The 20,266-nt window shown below is 37.7% G+C and overlaps 1 protein-coding gene across 1 annotated transcript; it reads left to right on the plus strand.

Moving 5' to 3' along the window:
- Window positions 1,044–2,962, plus strand: LOC109229389 (trihelix transcription factor GT-3b-like). Its single transcript, XM_019394812.1, has 2 exons — window positions 1,044–1,618; window positions 2,073–2,962. Exons 1-2 carry the CDS (start codon window positions 1,286–1,288, stop codon window positions 2,640–2,642), a joined length of 903 nt encoding a protein of 300 aa, XP_019250357.1. The 5' UTR covers window positions 1,044–1,285; the 3' UTR covers window positions 2,643–2,962.

Raw genomic sequence — 20,266 nt, forward strand, 5'->3', positions numbered from 1 at the left:
TGCAAGAATACAAAAATGCATACTGTCAAGTATTTTTCCACTCTTTAATGAACAAATTACATTTCTACGTACTTTTCTCTCTCTTAGTACAAGCCAAATGTAACATGACTAGCCAAATACAGGGGCGGAGCTAGATCATTAGGACGTGCTCCGACGAATTCAGTTGATTATGTTTAAAATTACTGAATATATAAAAATATCTAATAAATGACATATTTTTAAATTTAGAAATAATTTAACATTTAACTCTTCATTTTATCCTTAATGAGAAGCTTTTATAACCACACAAATGTCATGACCCCCAATGACGGATTTAGAATTTTAAAGTCGTGAGTGCTCACCGATAAAAATTTTGAAAGAAGAGGAAAAAGGAGTTTTGTTATGGGTGCTCACTCAATATTTATCTAAATACTTTTTATAATTGCCTATACAGATTTATTAAATCCTATCGATTGTAATGGGTGCTTGAGCACCCACAAAGAACCATATAGATCCGCCACTGATGGCCCCACAAAGCTTTTACCCCTTAAGCTTGTAAGACCACAAGTTTCAAAGTCTTTTTTTTTTTTAAACTCTGAGTCAAACTACCTCATCTAAATTGAAACGGATGGAGTAATTAAGATGAGATGAGTTTGCTGATTAGTTTAGAACACATAAATCCTATAATTTTGACTGCAATAGAGAGGAAATTAAATTTGGGAACCTTGTAAAACAAGCATCTGACCAGTCTACAACTTTGTCATATAAAATCAAAGCCCCATCCAAAGGGTTTCTGTTTTCTTTCGCCAGCATGATGTCACTTCATCGCAATATGAACAAATGTGGATGTCAATTCTAAATTATTATAATTTCTTCAACTTTATAAAGATACTAATTATTTTTGGAGAGGTGAGTTTACGCGTAGAGAGATGAGACACTAGACACTGTTTCTTTGAAGGAATAAGGGATGCAATAACAAAAAGAGAATGAAAGGAAAAAAGAAAGATTTGATTCACATTTTTTTTTTCTTTCTAAATTCTTAATGGAGAAAGAACTCAAAAATACAACGCTCGCTTTTGACACATAAGCCATAGATATTCATTCTTTTTCTTTGACAATTTTCACACCTTATTTTCACACCATATATCCCCACTTTCATTTTCCCTACATATAAAAACCTTTCTTCTTCTCTCTCCCCAAATCTTTTTCCTCTCCATTTTCTTAACCAAAACTATCTCTCAAAACTTCAAGTTCAACCCAACATATATATACCCTTTTTAAATAATAAACCTAGGGTTATTATTATATGGATCCTCATCTTCATCACCATCATCATCAACATCAACATCATCAGCAACAACAACAACAAAATCCATTTAGTCATCAAAGTGTGAATGTAGATACAAGTGGTGGAGGGGTTAATATTGGTACAACTAGTGGAGATAGATTTCCTCAATGGAGTATTCAAGAAACAAGAGATTTCTTGATGATTAGAGCCGAGTTGGATCAAACGTTCATGGAAACTAAAAGAAACAAGCTTTTATGGGAAGTCATAGCCACAAAGATGAAAGACAAAGGTTACAATCGTAGCCCTGAACAGTGTAAATGCAAGTGGAAAAATCTCGTTACGCGCTATAAGGTACTGTTTTTTCTCTTTTAATCTTAAATAATCAAATATATGAAAGAATAGACTCGTTTATTAGGTTTCTTTCTGAGAAAGTCACTAGCTAGCATCGGGGATGCAGCTTTTCTTTCCCACTATTTCAGACACGAAATATAAATATATGTATGTTTAAAACAACAAAAAATTTAAGATATGTATTATATTTAATTCTGAACTTATAATTTTGAAAATACAGTATTTAAGATATGTTTGCGATAACTCTCAAAGATTAAAGTCGTCTAATTTAAATTTTGGATCTGCCTTGGTAACTAATACTGCATTAAATATTTATTTTTATCGTCTTGAATCTTGACGAAGACACTTCAAATTCTTTAAGGGTTGTTGAGTTTCTTTCCAAGTTACCATCTTTTTCAATAGAAGTATATATAGTTATGTCTTTCATTTCCTTTTCATTATATTTTTTTAATAGGGATGTGAAACGCTTGAACCGGAAGCTTTACGACAACAATTTCCATTTTACAACGAGTTGCAAGCGATTTTCGCGGCTAGGATGCAGAGAATGCTGTGGATAGAGGCAGAAGGTGGCGGGGGGTCGAAGAAGAAGACTATTTCTCAGCTATCTTCTGATGAAGAGGAAGAAAATGAGGATAGTGAAGGAGAAAAAGTAGTTGGTATCACAAAAAAGAAAAGAAAGGTCAAGGGAAATAATGTTAACATTGTTGGTAGTAGTTCTAGTGGTGGTAGTGGGAATTTAGTGAATAGTTTTAAGGAGATTTTGGATGATTTCATGAAGCAACAAATGGCAATGGAAATGCAATGGTTAAAAGCTTATGAAGCAAAGGAAGAAGAGAGGAGAATAAAGGAAATGGAATGGAGACAAACAATGGAGGCATTAGAAAATGAGAGGTTAATGATGGAAAGAAGATGGAGAGAAAGGGAAGAACAAAGGAGGATTAGAGAAGAAGCTAGAGCTGAGAAAAGGGATGCACTTATTACAGCTCTTTTGAACAAGCTTAGAAGAGAAGATCACAACATGTAACCTTATCCCTTCAAGGACATGCATCCGATAAAATTGGAACGATACAGACAAGATTAGCATGGTACAACGTGTAACCTTATTAGGGTATAGAGGAAGTGGAATATTAGCTAGCTCTAGCTAATTAGACTAACTGTTTCTTGATTAAATTTTGCTGATGATCATGTTCTGGGGAAGTTTAAAAGAAGATAAAAAAGAAGCCCTTTGATCAGAGGTTTGTCTTGAACTTACTCTTATTGTAGTGCTGAAAAACAAACATAATGCTCCATGCATTTCATGTCTCTTCTTTTCTTTTGCAAGTTATAAAATTTCTTATTTCTTGATCTTTATGTGCTCGTGAGCGGAGGGTCTTTCGAAAACAGCCTCTTTACCCTTTGGGGTAGGGGTAAGGTCTGCATACACACTACCCTTCCCAGACCCCACTAGTGAGATTTCACTTGGTCATTGTTGTTGTTGTTGTATGTGCTCTTGAGGTTTAATTATTATCTTGCATTTCTTAGTTATATCCTAGTATGCAAAGCAACTTATTTTATGCTTAAATTCTTTTGAGGAAGATAGTAATAAAAATGATAGTTGCTCCATTTGTTTTATTTTATGTGATATTCTTTTATTATTAGTCCGTCTTAAAAAGAATAATATATTTTTTATATTTATAAATTATTGAATTTTAAAATTTCCATGCAATAGAGGGGACACATAATTCCAATACAATGGTCCTTCGTTTGTCCTTCTATTCTAGTTTTCTTTGTTTCATCGATGGTAGATTTAGGTTTCATTTACTTGGATGAATCCAATATAACGGTTCATTGTATAAACTTAATTACCATTTGAATAGCTGGTGATACGCGTAAATAGAAAGTCAAACTTTGGACTTGGAGCATTTCACATATTGTTACACCTTTTTCCTGGTGATAGGCTGTCTAGATACTTGTAATGATTGCCCAATCTTTTTGCCAAAGTTTTTGAAATTTAGATCTCATACAACTAGCTATATGAATACTCTTTATTATTTCCCTACTGTCATAGGCAAACCCAAGATTTTAAGTTTATAAATTCTGAACAGGGACGGAGTTAGTGTATATTGTACGGGTTTAAACGATATAGTGACTTTTTCTTATATCTTGTATTTGTATAAGAAAATTCATGATATATGCATAAATATTAGTCGGGAAACTGGTTAGTAAGATGATCGAGAGCTAAGGTTCGATGGCAAGTAATTGAGAATTCATAAACTTTAAATCATGGCTCCCTCTGGTTCTGAGTCAACAATTTTGTTTGCTTACCGGGTTTGAAATAGATTTCTTATACATATTAAGTGGATTTCTTATAATAGAAATATAACATTTAAGCCAAAACTATTAAGTTCTACCGAACTCATAACTGCTTATGTGAATCCGCCCATGCTATTGGACATGTTGGATATAACATTTAATAACTCAAAGACAATTCTTATTATAACTCCTCTGTTCATGTTATATGATTACCTTTTTAGTCTATTTGAAAAAATAATACGTAACATCTTTGATATTTGAAAACTCTTTAACTCTAAAGACCTTTAGTATGTATCAAAAAAAATTCTTTCTTACTTTTAAGAATTTGTACCCAGTTAATCACATACTACCATATAAAATGAAATGGATGTAACATAACTTTAGAGATTTTATTGTGGATCCTTAACGATGCATTATGCAATAGAAACATTAGCTACTCGATGGAATCAATTCATCTCCAGGAGGCTGAGGTGGTGACAAGTTGATTATATCTAGGTAGGGATAGACTTAGGCTTATAATTATCTACTATGTTTCTTAATTAATTATCACCTTTTCTATTGGAAAATGTAGAAAGGATTTAGAATAAGTGGAAAAATATCCATAAAACTATATTGCATGAATGAGTAGTTGGCATTTGATAAGGTGGTTTCGAGTTAGAACTCAATTATTCTGGTGAAAATATGGGATTTATTATTAGAATTTTAGTATATAGAACTTCAAATGAAATCCTTTAGTTATTGTCCATTTCACATGAATGATGGAGAGATCAAGTTATTCTTATCTTTCTATGTTTGTTCTATCATCTATGAATGAAATTAAAAGACCAAGAACTTTCCTTACGTTATGATTGATTACTAAGAGCATTAATATATTTTGCATCTTAGTTCAATGTCTAGGTTACCTTATTCTGCTGTTCGTATCTTATTATTTCGTTTTCAAGGAGTGAAGAAATAAAAAAATAGAAAAATCCTTGTGTTGGTTCATGTATGCTTGCACGTAAAAACCAAAGTAGGGAAACAGACCAATCAATTAATTTATAGTCAATGACACAACTATTTGCTTCTGTTACAAAATATGATGCAATGCATGTATCACTTTCTTGGGAAACTAATATGTTCAGAGTTATGTTGTTACTTTTAACAACTTTCTTTTTTGGTTTTCTTATTCTTTCATCCAAATATAGTTTAAATTGTTACATGCACCCATATTTATTTGTGAAATTTCAAGTTACATGGTGCTTTGTTCGTCTATTTAGTTCAAGCAGGTGCATGTACACTTTTTTTTTTCCCTTTTTCTATGTTGGTATCTGGGGGCGAAAAAAGAAAAGAGAGGGATGAGGTTTTTCTTGCTTTTGGTGTGACGGCCCCTAGTGGAGGCTTGCATGAGGGGCCATAATTAGATAAGTGGTAGAGCGTGCCTTTGATAATTGTATCATTGTATCTGGGTTGTGAAGGCTCTCAGCCATGAATAGTTCAATGTCTATCGGCGTCGATTTTATCATAAATTTGAGTCTGTTACGTTGTTTTTAAATTAGCAAAGAGAATTACATACATAAGATGAAATTAATTACCCCCAGGCAGTTCTTTGATTTAATCTAGTGTGATTCTTTTACCTTTACTTTGTAATTACCACGTTGTCATACGTTGATGAGGAAACTTCTGGATATGATCGTGCATGAATATAAATCGTACCAGATTATACGAGGCCAAGGAATTGAAATTTATATATTGATTTTGTGTTCAAATGGAAGGAGAAAAGGCAATTTGATATTGCAACTTGGTGGCATTGTAGTTACGTTGTTCCACTACCAAATTGTGCAGTTGAACTAAGCAATTTTATTTCTTTCTCCTATGATGGTTCACACTCGAATTTTTGCTCTGTCATCATTATTGCATACGTGAGATATCAATTAAATTATTTCAAAATTATTGTCACCCATCAATAAAATATCCTTACATATTTGACCCAACAAAAAGAGTTATACTTGCAGTTTATCATCACCCATCAACAAAAAAATATACATGTTACTATTTTTATTTTGTCCAAGTAATGTACGAATCAAAGCGTTTTACTACGTACTTGAGTATTGTCAATCACCCTACGGATTAAAGGTGAGTTTTATTGCTTGGATAATTTCCTATTTGTTGCATAATACAAATGAATATATGCAAGCAACTCTGCTGGAATGTTGATGAATTAAGCAATTAATATTGAAACATTAATTTCACATGACGTATACACCTAACATGCAACATGCTTGGTCTTGAATATAGGCCAAATTGTGGACACAACATTAGTCACCTTTTCTAGCTAGCCTAAGTCTATTTCTCTTTATACCCATTTAAGAGGGATTGATAGTATAGTGGAACCTTTAATATCCTAGGCTAATTTAAATCAGCAAAACGCGAGAGATATTGAGTGCATAAGGAAGCAATCCTCGAATCCCAGTGGCACATTTTAAAGTCGTGCAAGTCTAAGCTCAAAGCAGACAATTATCACTAATAGAATGGCTGAAAAACATACACTCCACCCGTTTCAATTTAGATGACATATTTTGCTTATCGAGAGTCAAACCGTGTAAAATTTGACCAACATTTTTAAAAAGTATTTTCTAATGATATTGACATGAGAAAAATTGCAACTTATAGCATTTTTCGTATGTTTTTAAATATCTAAATTTTAATTTTAAAATATTGAGTTGAACTTATCCAATTTAGCTTCAAAGTTTAGTCAAATTGACTCTCGATAAGCGAAATGTGTCATCTAATTTGAAACATAGGGGGTAGCATGTTTGGCCAAGCTTCTAAAATTAGCTTTTGAAAAGTATTTTTCTCAAAAGTGCTTATCAAAAAAGTATTTTGGTGAGAAACAGTTTATGTTTGGTTAATTAATTTAAAAAATACTTTTGAGCAGTATTTAATATTTGGTCAAGCTTTTAAAAAGTACTTTTAAGTGTATTTTTCACAAAAGTGTTTTTCAAATACTTTTGGGGAGAAACTATATTTTTTTACTTCTCAAAAATAGTTTCTGCTTTTACTCAAATCACTTAAATTTTTTCCTTCTAAAAGTTTGGCCAAATACCTTAACTTTAAAAACGAGCACTTTTGCCCAAAATATTTTGCCAGAAAAAGCTTGGCCAAACAGGCTAATAGTGGAATGCAACCTTGGTCTTGAGTGGGTTGGACCCACTGTTGAGAGATGTTGGATATATGAGGAAGCTAACCTTGTATCCTAGTGACTTATTAGTGAGCCACAATAGATCAAAACAATGAGATATATATGAACAGTGGCGGATCAAGATTATAGTATATGGATTCTCGAAAACTCAGTAACTTTTGTATAGATCCTGTATTTCTATTAAAAGTTCACTAAATATTTATAAATATCTAATTGTGAATCTAGTTATTATTATATATTAATTTGAGATTACGACAGAAACTCATACACTTTAAACTCTGAATATACCTCTAATATATGAAGAGGTTAACTGAAAATCAGACATCATTAGCCTGAATAGGAAATTAGACAAATACACTTGAAATTTAAAACTATTAATTATATTTGTTTAGGCGTCTAAAGCACGATAAGTAATACTCTATACTTGAAAAGGAATACTAGTAGATATTGAATATGTTGAGGTCCTTTTGAACTTGTCTTGGCAGCAGGGGCCCAAGAGAATGTTATGAACCGACTTTCGGTTAGATTTGCAGTGCTGACATTTATTACATGTTGTGGTCAAACTTGAAAATATAGTCACTTTATGATAGAGAAAAATATAAATCAAGATTGGTCAAAGGTCCAATGCATGGCTATTCCTCAATGACTTTCTTGTCCTATTTTGCTTTTCTCCTTTATTTTCTCCGATGTTTTTGTGTTACCCAACGGTATTTTTCGTTTTGTTTTGTTCTTTCTTTAATAAGCAATGACCTCATTCACCTATCAACCAATCCATTCTATTGACCAGATTACCGTAGGATAAACGACAAGAGGGTGTTTGGATTGACTTATTTTAAGTGTTTATTGGCTTTTAAGCACTTTTTTAGTTTGTATGTTGTTTAGCAATAATAAAAAGTACTTAAAAGTACTTACTTTTAGACATAAAAAGTACAAAAATAAGTCAAAAACCAAAAGTTAGGTATTACCAACTTATGGCTTTTAGCTTAAAAACTATTTTTTTAAGCCAATCCAAACACCCACAAGTTCATATTTTTGGTGTTAATGGAAAGTCTCACACAGTAAATTTGGACTCAATCTTTTTCATGACACCGATGTTGTGTGGATCAACTTATGTACACCTTTGATTATCTATATTTACATGTAAAACAGTATAATTGAATTTATACGTGGTTTATAGAAAAACGAATCGATTTGATCCTAAAATGATAAATGAATTAGATAAAAATGTAAGACTTAGCGCTAAAATCAAGATTAGATGATAGAGATCTTGAGCCCGGGCACAGAGCTTCCGGAGGCAGTAAGAACAATATAAATTAGCAAGGAAGTAAATGTTATTGAGCTTTGAACAAGGTGTAGTGTGTGCTTGTTAGAAAATTCGTGTCAATTTACATGATGGTAGAACTCACTATTTATAATTGTACCTAGGGAACAAGGTACTAGGATCATGCCCCTCTTAAATAACAATTATGAGGGCCATTGAAGAGTGTGTAACGGTAGGCAGTAAATGTCTTATTTTCTGCAAATGGACCGTACACTTAATACAATAGAATATTCTTCATTAAATGCTACCATGTGGTAGGCATTTACTTCATCTTTATGAGTATCATTCTCTCCAATAACAAGCGAGATCATTGCCTTCGGGCCCGACTGTCTTCTGTCTTCGACTCTACGTGTCGCTTTCTCATGCGAACATTAAATATGAACATATTTTACCCTATACAGAAAGCCCCCTTACTTTCCGGTGGCATAACTTTGTGTCACCGTGAAGTTGCTAGAGATACCTTGCAGAAAATTCTCTGACCCCCTCTGAAAAGTTTCTGACGGTTGATTATACGCATGCCCCGAACACGCGTCATCCCACGATTTAGCATCACTTTTTTTGGTTATTGAGGTAATTATGGCCATGATTTTAACCGCTTATTCCTTTACTTATACGCATCAAAATTCTTCATTTACACTTCATAATTTTCCAAACTTTTTCAAACTCTCTTTACTCAACTCGTATTCTGTCTTCAACGTTTCTTTAACCTTCTTCTTCAGAGAAACCCTTACTTCCTTTCTAATAAAACTGGCTTCTTGTTCCAGAAACCCTAGTTCCTCAAAAAACAAAGGTAAAGCTGATGATGTTCCTCCTACGGTGAGCACCATCATCCCCAAAAGTCTTATCACAACTAAAGACTTCGAAGAGAAGAATCCTTCCGCTAACCCTCATACGTGGGCCATTGACGTGTACCCTTCTTCAATACGTCCTTCCAGTATTCCTGTTGTGAGGGAAGATTGCCATTGTCATGATTTAGACATTATCTCACCTGATTCGACGGAGCGGGTAACCTTACCCAAGAAGGGTTTTATATATTTTTATACGTATCCCTTCACTCTGGGACCATTCTCTTTGAGTGGGGAGCTTGACTCCATTATTGTGGAGTTCTACATCTGTTACCAGGCATGATGTAACGACCCGACCCGTCGTCCCATGGATTACCGCCCCGTTTTTCCCATTTTATGCTTTTTCATGTTTCATTATCGGTATGTGGTGTGTGAGAGTTGATTTGGATTGGCTTTGATAAGAAATGAGACACTTAGTCTCTTTAAGGAAGGCTTAAGTTGAAAAAGTCAACCGGATGTTGACTTATGAGTTATAGGGCTCGGATGTGATTTCCGGTGATTCGGTTAGCTTCGGGGGATGATTTGTGACTTAGGAGTGCGATCGGAATTCATTTTAGAGGTCCGGTGTAGAATTAGGCTTGAATTGGCGAAGTTAGTATTTTGGCGAATTCAGGTTGATAGGTGAGATTTTGATCCGAGGGTCGGAATGGAATTCCGAGAGTTGCTATAGCTTCGATATGTGATTTGTGATGTGTGTGCAAAATTTTAAGTCATTCGGACGCCATTTGGTTGGGTTTTTGATCGAATGCGTGTTTTGAAAGTTTTTAAAGAACTTAGGCTTGAATCCGATGAGAATTGATGATTTTAGTGTTGTTAGATGTGTTTTGATGATTGGAACAAGTTTGGATAATGTTTTAAGACATGTACGTGCTTTTAGTTGGGGTCCCGGGGGCCTCGGGTGAGTTTCGGGGTGGTTTCGGACCATTTTTAGGCCATTTTTAACTGCTGGTTTTTGGCTACAGCAGTGTTCTATGCGATCGCGGGGAATGGGTCGCGATCGCGGTGAGTAAAATGTGAGAAATGTGCCAATGAATCGCGATCGCGGAAAGCCGTTCGCGATCGCGGAGAAGAAATATCCTGTTGCGTTGATCCCACTTCGGAAGCTTATATCCCACAATCTATAAGGAATTTGGAGATGACCCAAAAAAGACAAATTGTAGCCCTTTGTGTCTAGTTTTCAGAAATGTAAATTAATTGGAATTTGAAGTTGTGTACAAAAAGTTATGCTGGTTACACTATAGGCTGCCCGGGAAGGTCTCTAATACACAGGGTTGACTTTGAAAGCTTATATCTCGCAATGTATAAGGAGTCAGGAAATGCGCAACATATGAAATTATAGCTCTATGTGTCTAGTTTTCAGAACATCAAACCATTTGTAATTTGGAGTTGTGTGCAAAAAGTTATGACTGTTACACTGGAGGCTGTCCGGAAGAGCTGGGAACTGTTCATGGCGATCGCAAAGCATTGACCGCGATCGCGAAGAGTAAATTTTGGGCTGGAAAAATTGTTCTCCGTGATCACGAAGCATTTTCCACGATCGCAAAGAGTAAATACCTGGGCAGAATGTTTTAAAACACGTCAGTCGCGATTTTGGGGTCATTTTACACCCATAGTTGCTCGTTTTTGGAGATTTTTGGAGGAGATGAAAGAGGGATTCAAGAGGAATCGACTTGAGGTAAGAATCTTTGTCTTAAAACTCGATTATATTGTGAAATCCACCTAGAAATTCATGGAATTAAGCCTAAAATGGATGAGCTAGGGCTTGGAATTTTGAGAATTTAAATTGGGATTTGAGGGAGCATTTGGACTCCGATTTTGGTAAATTTGATATGTACGGACTCGTGGCGAGACGACGAATCCGGTGATGTGAGTTTTGTAATTTTTCGAGAAGTGGGCCCGGGGCTCGGGTTTTACTAGTTTCGAGATTTTTGCTATATTTTGATTGTTTTCGATTGGGTATTGTTCCCTTGGCATAGTGTGATGTATTCGCTCTGATTTTGGTTAGATTCGACGCACGTGGAGGCCGATTGGAGGGGCAAAGGCGTCGCGGGCTAGAGATTTTGCCGGTTCGAGGTGAGTAATACTTGTAAATGATATCCTGAGGGTTTGAAACCCCAGATTTGCACATCATAGTGCTGTATTGTGGTGACTTGCACGCCAGGTATGAGCGTGGGATAGAGCACCGTTGGGGATTGTGACTTAGTCCGTCCCGGTTGTTGGTTTTATTGCGTAATTGACTGAAACTACTTGTTATCATCATTATTTGGGTTTATTGCTATATTTGGGCTTCATGCCAATTATTTGAATCCTTTAGGGATTATTATCACTTTTTTCATGACTTAGCATATTAAATGATTTCAGTCCTCCTGAATGATTTCAGTCCTGAGTTAAACCCTGTTTTGAAATGTGTAGTCATATTGCTAAAGTTTAAAGACTTAAATTGCATTTTTCTGATGTTTTGAGTTAAAAACTATTACCTGACATTGCCCGAGTAGCTCATTTGCATGTTCTGGACTGAGGATGGATCGGGCTGCACGCCGCAGCGATGCTATGATGATATTGCGCTTGGGCTGTAGGAGCCCCTCCTGAGTCTGAACCCCCACAGTTAGCGCGGGTACCCAAATGGATCGGGCTACACGCCGCAGCGGTCATATGCATTGCATTGCATTCATGCATTGGTTCCTGTTTGTACTACGTGTCATGACATTCAGCACTCTCATATCATTGGCATCCATGCTACTTCTTGTACTGCTTACCAGACGCCCTGGTGTTAATTGTTTGTGGAGTGCTGTGCCCGAGGGGCTGACTTATGTGCGGACTTGCACTATCTGATTACGCATTCATTTGCTCGATTGTTGGAAAAAGATGTTTTCAAAAGAGGTTTTAAACTGAGCCAGATATTTTCTAAAGGATTTTCACGGTTTTACTGTTTTCTTAAAGAGTTGTACTGTCCTATATAGCATGACGGAGTGCTCTTACGTGACTTCTTGCCTCTCAGTTATTATTTACTCTTATTACTCACTGAGTTGGAAGTACTCACTTTACTCCCTGCACCTCGCGTGCAGTTGTAGGTATTGTTCACCCGGTAGCGGGTTATTAGCTGATTGAAGGTATGGCTATTGTAGCTGAGTAAGGTGACCGCCAGCGTTCGCGACACCGGATGTTGTCTTTTGATTTCCAGGATTTTTCCTTATATATTAATATTAGCCCTGTAGTTGTGTTCAGGTTTCTTTAGATGCTCGTGACTTGTGACACCCCGGTCGGGTTGTGTTGGGTTGTACATACTGGTTATTATTATCGTTAAGCTATATTTATCTATACATTTATGTTTAATAATTGTTAAAGAAACAGATTGGGTTAGTTGGCTGGCCTTGTCTTCACGAGAGGCGCCATCACGACCGGGTATGGAAATTGGGTCGTGACATATGCCTAGCACATGTAAGTCCTTCTGTATGGAGGATAGTTGCTTGTCTTGGCGTCTATGCCAGGAGATGGGAGAGGAGCTAACCCTAGCTCGATTAATGAACCTTTACTCCCCCAAGATTTTTCGCGGGAGAATGATAAATTTCAGCAAATGTGGCCACCATGCTCTACTAGCCAGCATGGATGATGGTAATGACCGTGGGTGGATGGAACGATTCGTTGCAATTGCCACCAGGGACATCATTCCAGCCACGGCTTCATCCTTTCTGGAACCGCACTCGTAAGTTCGACGTTTGCCTCTTCTTTGAGTTAAAGATCACCCCATGTTGTTACTAATTCCTCTTTTTCACTTATTTCAGCAACTCAGTGGGTTCCACGAAGGTTGAAGGCTTGGACCAGTGGGTCCAGAAGATTTTGGATGTCACTACGCCCGAGACCTATACGTGGAAAGAACTGGCCCTTAAATATGGGTGGAAGGCCAAAATTCACGATAAATTGGACTATCTTGTTTCTACCTTTCGTATAGGGAAGTTGATTAACCTTTCTCTCATGTTGAATTCAGTTCTACCCCATGGCTCATTTGTCGTCCCCGAGGAGGATGTTTTGGCTAGTCCTGCTGATGCGGCGAGGCTGCTGCAAGAAGCTATTACCCGAACAGGTGTCTCCGGCCTGCTTCTGGTGCAAGTGCTTCTTCTCAGAGTCCCCAGTCGGCAAACAAGCAACCAAAAAGGAGATTTTCCTCCGTGGCGGGGGGAAAAATAAAAAGGCAAAGAATGTCACGCCTGAGTCGTCTTCGGATGTTGTGGTGATGAGCCATGCGGCCGAGCCGACCATAGACACCATAGTAATCGATGATGATAGAGAAGCTAGTGAGGACGGGGCTTCTCTACATAGAAGACGACGACCTTCCTTAGCTCAACAACATTCTCAATCTGTTGAGTTAGCTATACCAATCGAGGGCGACACCTCGGCACTCTAGGGGAGTATGATATGGTGGAAAATGCTAACTCTCATTTTCGAGTCCCAGTCGCCATGACTGGTACTGCGAGGCTGAGTACCGGGTCCCTGCCGTCTTTGGTTGATGAGTAACTAACAACCAGCACTGCATTTGCCGCAGCTGTTTTGCCATCAGCTTCGTCTCCTTCTTCACCAACTCTACCTTCGCCACCAGCAACTGCTACATCATCTCCACCTGCTGGAGTTTCCCGAGAGGATGATGTTCCTCTTTTCCAGTCCCTAGTTCATGGGAACCTGGGGCAAAATTACGCTGCCTCCTCAGAAGATCCCCAAAAAAGGAGGAGCGTTACCCTCTGGATTTCTACGGATTGCAATCTGCTGCTCCGACCATTGGAACTTGCAAACTATCTGAAGCCTTTGGCTTCAGAAAAAGATAGGGATAAAATACAAACTCTCTCGGGAGAGTATTTGTTGAACAATTCCATGCACAACATAGTGGTGGTAGAGTCTTTATTTCCTCTATCATTTATTCTATCTTTGTTATGGCATGGTTTTGAATTTATATTTTTGTTTTGTAGGCCAACTTCCTTGCTTCCGAGGGCCTTCAAAGGATGATTCGTGATAAGGAGGAACTTACCTCCGAGCGGGATCAACTTTTAGCCGAGCGAGACCAAACTGCAACTCGCCTCTCAAATTTGGAAGCATGAGCCATTGAGGCTATCGAGTTGGAGGCTTGGTTGCAACAAAGCGAGAAAGAAGTAGTGACTCTTAGCCAGGAGGTCGCCTCGTTAAGGGCACAATTTGAATAAAATAAGGCCAAATGGGTTGAGGTCCATAATGTCGTTTCTTGCTGCATACGATCGTGAGGTTGCCGTTGCAGAAAGATTGAATAATTTAGAGGCAGCCTTAAAATCCAAAACTGAAGAAGTTACTGCTACCGAGGCATATTATGCCCGGTTGGAGGAGAAGCATAAGAGGACCATCGAGCACAATAGGTTTTTCATCTCCACTGTCCACGGGCTTGATGTCAGTCTCCGGTCCACCAAATCCGTGCGGGATAACCTTTCTGCCGAGGTCGACTGACTTAAAGAATAACTCCAGCACTAAGCAGCTTCCCTTGTTGTTGAAAAAATATATGCTATGTATAGTATGAGGAGAAAAACCTTGGAAGAGTCCAAAGCGGGTGTCATCGACTTTGATGCCGAAATCAACCCTTTAACGTGAGGGTTTCATAAGAGAGGGCCCACTTATGTTTATGGTGCTCTTGAATAGGACGTCTCCTGTTCATTATGGCACTAGCATTTGAAGTACTTGTTTAACTTTCAAATGATAAAATCAATTCATCATTCAGACAAGAAACAAGATAGAAATAAAAGGACTTTACTTTATTCCTTCCATTTTCAAAATTACATAAGCATTCGTGGTGCTAAAAAGAAATTGCTATTTCTTGTGGCTAACTTGTACAACTTGTTTCTACGGGGCTGGCCGCCCAGTCCCCAGTCCCTATGATACAACTATGTTTTGGTTTTTTGTTTTGTTCGATATGGCAGTCATTATTGTTGTATCCTCATATCATTCCCCCTCCCTCCCAGTGTTCGAATGCGAAGAATCTGAATTTGAACTGGAAGTTTTGTACCTTCGAGGATTTCACTAGTGAATTGCTAGATAATCTTTAGTTCGATAGCAAACTTCACTTCCCCTTACGAATTTATGTTTTCGAGCCAAAGATTATCTAACAATCCCACAGTGACTTGCCCTTAAGAACGATCGGGTAATCTCTGTTCGACAACAAACTTTACTTCCCTGTAGGAACTTTGCTATCGAGCAAAGGATTATCTACCCGCTCTGTAGTGGTTCTTTGCTTGTGTGCCTTGTCATTTGAATGCCTTATTTTTGTTGCTGAAGCTTCCTTCATAGTATGCTTTCCATTGATGCCTCGTTAAAAACCTCGCCAGAAAAACCCAATTGGGACAAAAACTGGACGAAGGAAAAATGAGTGCAGCACATACTTTCAGTATAGGCGAGGCTCATCAGCAATAATATCTCTTGAGGTGCCACATTCCAATTTCTTGGAAAATTTTCTCCATATTGATTTTCTAACGCGTATGACCCTTTTCCGATGACAGCTAAAAACCGAAAGGGGCCTTCCCATGTTGGACCTAGCTTTCCCGTACTGAACTCCCGGGTGTTCTAAGTTACTTTTCTTAAAACCAAGTCTCCTACTTTGAAAAAATGGAGGTTGTCTCGTCGATTGTAATATCTCTCTATTCTCTACTTTTGGGCTGCCATCCTTATATGCGCCAAGTCTCTGCGTTCATCAAACAGCTTCAAATTGACTAACATTGCTTCACTGTTTGCTTCTTTATTTGCCTGGAAATATCTCAGGGTAGGCTGTCCCATTTCCACCGGGATCAAGGCTTCTGCCCCGTACACAAGAGAAAAAGGATCCTCTCTCGTGCTAGATTTGGCCCTTGTTTGGTACGTTCATAGTACACCTAGAAGCTCTTCGGGCCATTTACCTTTAGCTTCTTCCAATATCTTTTCGAGAATTTGTATAATCAGCCTGTTTGTTGATTCTGCTTGACTGTTTGCGCTCGGATGATATGGTGATGATGTGATCCTTTTGAGTCTCAAGTCTTCAAGGAACTTTATGACCTTTGTGCCTATAAATTGCAGCCTGTTGTTGCAGGCTATCTCTTTTGGTATCCTAAATCTGCAAATTATATTCTCCCACAAGAAATCTACCACTTCACATTCGCCGATCTTCTGATAAGGACCTATTTCAACCCACTTAGAAAAATAGTCAGTTAAAATCGAAATAAATCTTACCTTACCGGGGCTAGTGGCAGTGGTCCGACGATATCCATTCCCCACTTCATGCACAGCCATGGTGAGAAAACTGAATGCAATGGCTCTACCGGTTGATGTACCAACGATGCATAGCGCTGACATTTATCACATTTTGAACGTAAGCCTTAAAGTCTTGTTCCATCCGGGGGCAGTGGTATCCTGCCTAATTAATTTTAACACTAAGGGATCCATGCCTGAGTGATTTGCGCAGATCCCTTCGTAGACTTCTCGCATAATATAATTAGCTTCGGAGGCTTCCAAACATCGGGCCAACGGGCTTTGGAAAGATCTTCTGTATAATTGACCCCCTTTTAAGCTGTATCGAGCTGCTTTAGTGCGCAGTACCTGAGATTCCTTAGAATCTTCAGGCAAATTTCCGTGCTCGAGATAGTCGATAATCTCGTTTCTCCAATCCCAAACTAGATTGGTCGCGTTTACCTCGTAATAGCTATCTTCTTCTAATACCGAATTCATAAGTTGTACTACCGTACCGGATTCGATCCGTTCATCTCTGTGGACAATCCAAGGTTAGCTAGTGCATCTGCTTTCGCATTTTCTTCCCTCGGGATATACGTATTGACCAATCCCGGAACCGAGCGACCAGACCCTTGACTTTTATTACGTATTGTTGCAAGCGTTCCTCTTTGGCTTCGAAGATCCCGTAGACCTGATTTACTACCAATTGGGAGTCGCATTTGATTTCTATGACCTTGGAGTCCAGTCCCCGGGCCAATTCGAGCCTTGCAGTCAAAGCTTCATACTCCACTTCATTGTTAGTCAGGGGAACAGTTCTTATGGCCTGCCTTAGGGTTTCTCCCAAGGGCGTAGTCAACACTATGCCGATCACGGACCCTTTCACATTGGAAGCTCCGTCTGTGAATAAGGTCCAAACTCCTGATGTCAATTCCGACACCATTACTACTTCTTTGGTAGCCAAAGGTAAAAGTCCCGAACTAAAATCAGCCACAAAGTCAGACAAAACTTGTGACTCAATCATAGTCCTAGGTTTATATTCTATGCCAAATTTGCTTATTTAGACAGCCCACTTGGCCAGCCTACCTGAGAATTCAGGTTTATGAAGAATATTCCGCAGGGAAAAAGTGGTCATCATAATTATCGGGTGACATTAGAAATAAGGCCTTAGCTTTCGAACGACGACTACGAGGGCTAAGGCCAATTTTTTCAGATGTGGGTATCAAGTTTCTTCTCCCATCAAAATTTTACTTACATCATAAATAGAGATTACGTACCTTTGTTTTCGCATACTAAAACAGCACATATCGTCACCTCCGAGACCGCAATATAGATCAGTAGTTGTTCGCCTTCCTCCGATTTTGACAGTAACGGAGGACTTGACAAATACCTTTTCAGATCCTTCAAAGCCTGCTGACATTCTAGTGTCCATTCAAAGTTATTCTTCTTTTTGAGAAGTGTGAAGAAGTGATGGCATTTTTTCGAAGACTGGGAAATAAATCTGCTCAAAGCGGCTAGTCTCTTCGTTAGCCTTTGAACCTCTTTAATGCTTGATAGCTGGTCCAGGATGTTTTTAATGACTTTAATTTTATCGGGGTTAACCTTGATCCCCCTGTGCGACACAAGGAATCCCAAGAACTTATCGGAGCTGACCTCGAATGCACATTTCTCGGGGTTAAGCTTCATGTTGTGTTTCCTCAAGATGTCAAAGGTCTCTTGCAGGAGTTTCAGATGGTCACATGCGTTCAAAGACTTAACCAATATATCATCTATATAAACTTTCATAGTTCTCCCTATTTTCTTCTCAAACATTTTATTTCGAGCCGTTGATAAGTGGCTTTGGTGTTCTTTAGCCCGAAGAGCATCTCATTGTAACAATATGTGCCAAAGTTCATTATGAACGAAGTTTTTTCCTGATCCTCCGGGTTTATATTGATTTGATTGTACCCGGAGTAAGCATCAAGGAAACTCATTAACTCGTACCTGGCCATCGCATCAAGCATTTGATCAATGTTTGGCAATGGGAATGAGTCTTTTAGGCATGCCTTATTTGAATCCTTATAGTCTACGCACATGCGAAACTTATTATTCTTTTTTGGAACTACTACTATGTTAGCTAGCCAGTCAGGATACTTTACCTCGCGGATTGAACCAATATCAAACAAACGAGTTACCTCTTCTTTGACGAATTTATTCCTTACCTTGGCAATAGGATGTTTTTTCTGTCTTACCAAAAGGATGTTGGGATCCAGGCTTAATTGGTGCACGGACACTTCTGACGTGATACCTGTCATATCCGCACGTAACCACACAAAACAATCAACATTATGTTTATGAAATTCAATAAATCCAGACCTGAGCTCGGGATGTAGTCCTCTCCCCAAGTGGAACTTCCTCTCCAAGAATTTAACAGCCCCTCCCCCACCAAATTTTTTATAACTAAGAAGGTGACCCAAGAAAACATTGGTATATTGTCACCATGCGATAGAAAATGGATATCAATTCCATAATTTGTCCTTTTACTGGACTAGGCGGGATGCTAATAAAGTGGATCACTTTCTTGTTCGGGTAACTTTTATCGTATGCAGCTCGTATAACTTGGGATCTATCCATCATATTTAACTTCTATTCTTTATTCTGATGATTCTTATTTACATAACAGAGATGTTTCTTTGATGTAACTATGTTTTGGCTTGGTTATTTACTAAATATTTATTGTCAAAAAAAAAAGGTGACCGAAGAAATTAGTGACATATAGTCACCAGTAAATAAAATTGGATATTACACCTAGTTATTTACCATGATTAAATGACAAATTAATGTCAGAATATGTATTAGTTAATTATAAATAAGTGATAACCATATTTGTGAAGACATGTGTAATATATCTTTTTGATTTTTTTTTCCAGCAAATTCTATTGAATTTGTATAAGCATTCAAGGAGGTACATGCACTATTAAAAGAAAAATACGGTGTTGTACAGAAATGATAGAGAAACATATATCAGCAATCAACATCTATATATAGCTTTATGTACAATCATAATATCTGGTTTATTCTTTTTTTTGGTTAACGGTTTATTATTTCAGATTTCTTGATTTCGAAGAATTCGATAAATAGATATTGGAATATTTTCAATGACAACTACTCATATCATGGTGGTTATCTAAGGCAAAGAATGGAATTCATGTTGCTCTGCTCCAATGCCTACCTTCAGTTATAAGTTGGGAGATATAGAAAAGCAAGTGTGCTGCTAGATTTGAGAATTTACACATGTTTGGTAGATTTGTTATTATGCAGGTATGCAGAACCATGACCATGCTCCTAGTTAGTCTATTTCCTAAAGTGCAACTGCCTTTGGATTGGCTTCAATTGTGCAATTGTGATGACCCGGTAAATCAACTTATGATTTAAAATCAAATTATGTGTTCCGAGGCCTTTAAAACTTTATTTTATTCCTACTCGATTTGCGTGCACAGTCCGGTCGTATTTTTGGAAAGCTTTTGTGTTGAAAGTTGATAAAAATAAGGATTTTTGCTTCAAAACTTCGTTTAAGTTGACTTCGGTCAACATTTTTGGTAAACAGACCTGAATTCATGTTTTGACAGTCCTGGTGGGTCCGTATCAAAATATGGGACCTGGACATATATCCGGAATTGGATTCAAAGGTCCCTAGCTCCTGTTATGAATTTTTGATGAAAATTAAAAGTCTGAAAATTTAATGGTTTTTAAGAAATTATTAATTTTGATCTTGTTGATATCGGGTCCGTATTTTGGATCCGGAGCCCGGTATAGGTACATTATAATAT

This window comes from Nicotiana attenuata, chromosome 7, assembly GCF_001879085.1.
Source record: "Nicotiana attenuata strain UT chromosome 7, NIATTr2, whole genome shotgun sequence".
In the NCBI taxonomy this organism is placed as follows: Eukaryota; Viridiplantae; Streptophyta; class Magnoliopsida; order Solanales; family Solanaceae; genus Nicotiana; species Nicotiana attenuata.

Coding starts and splice junctions, on each gene's coding strand:
- LOC109229389 (XM_019394812.1), top strand. CDS start 1,286: ATGGATCCTCATCTTCATCACCATCATCATCAACATCAACATCATCAG. Junction 1,619..2,072: donor ATCTCGTTACGCGCTATAAG/GTACTGTTTTTT, acceptor TTTTTTTAATAG/GGATGTGAAACGCTTGAACC.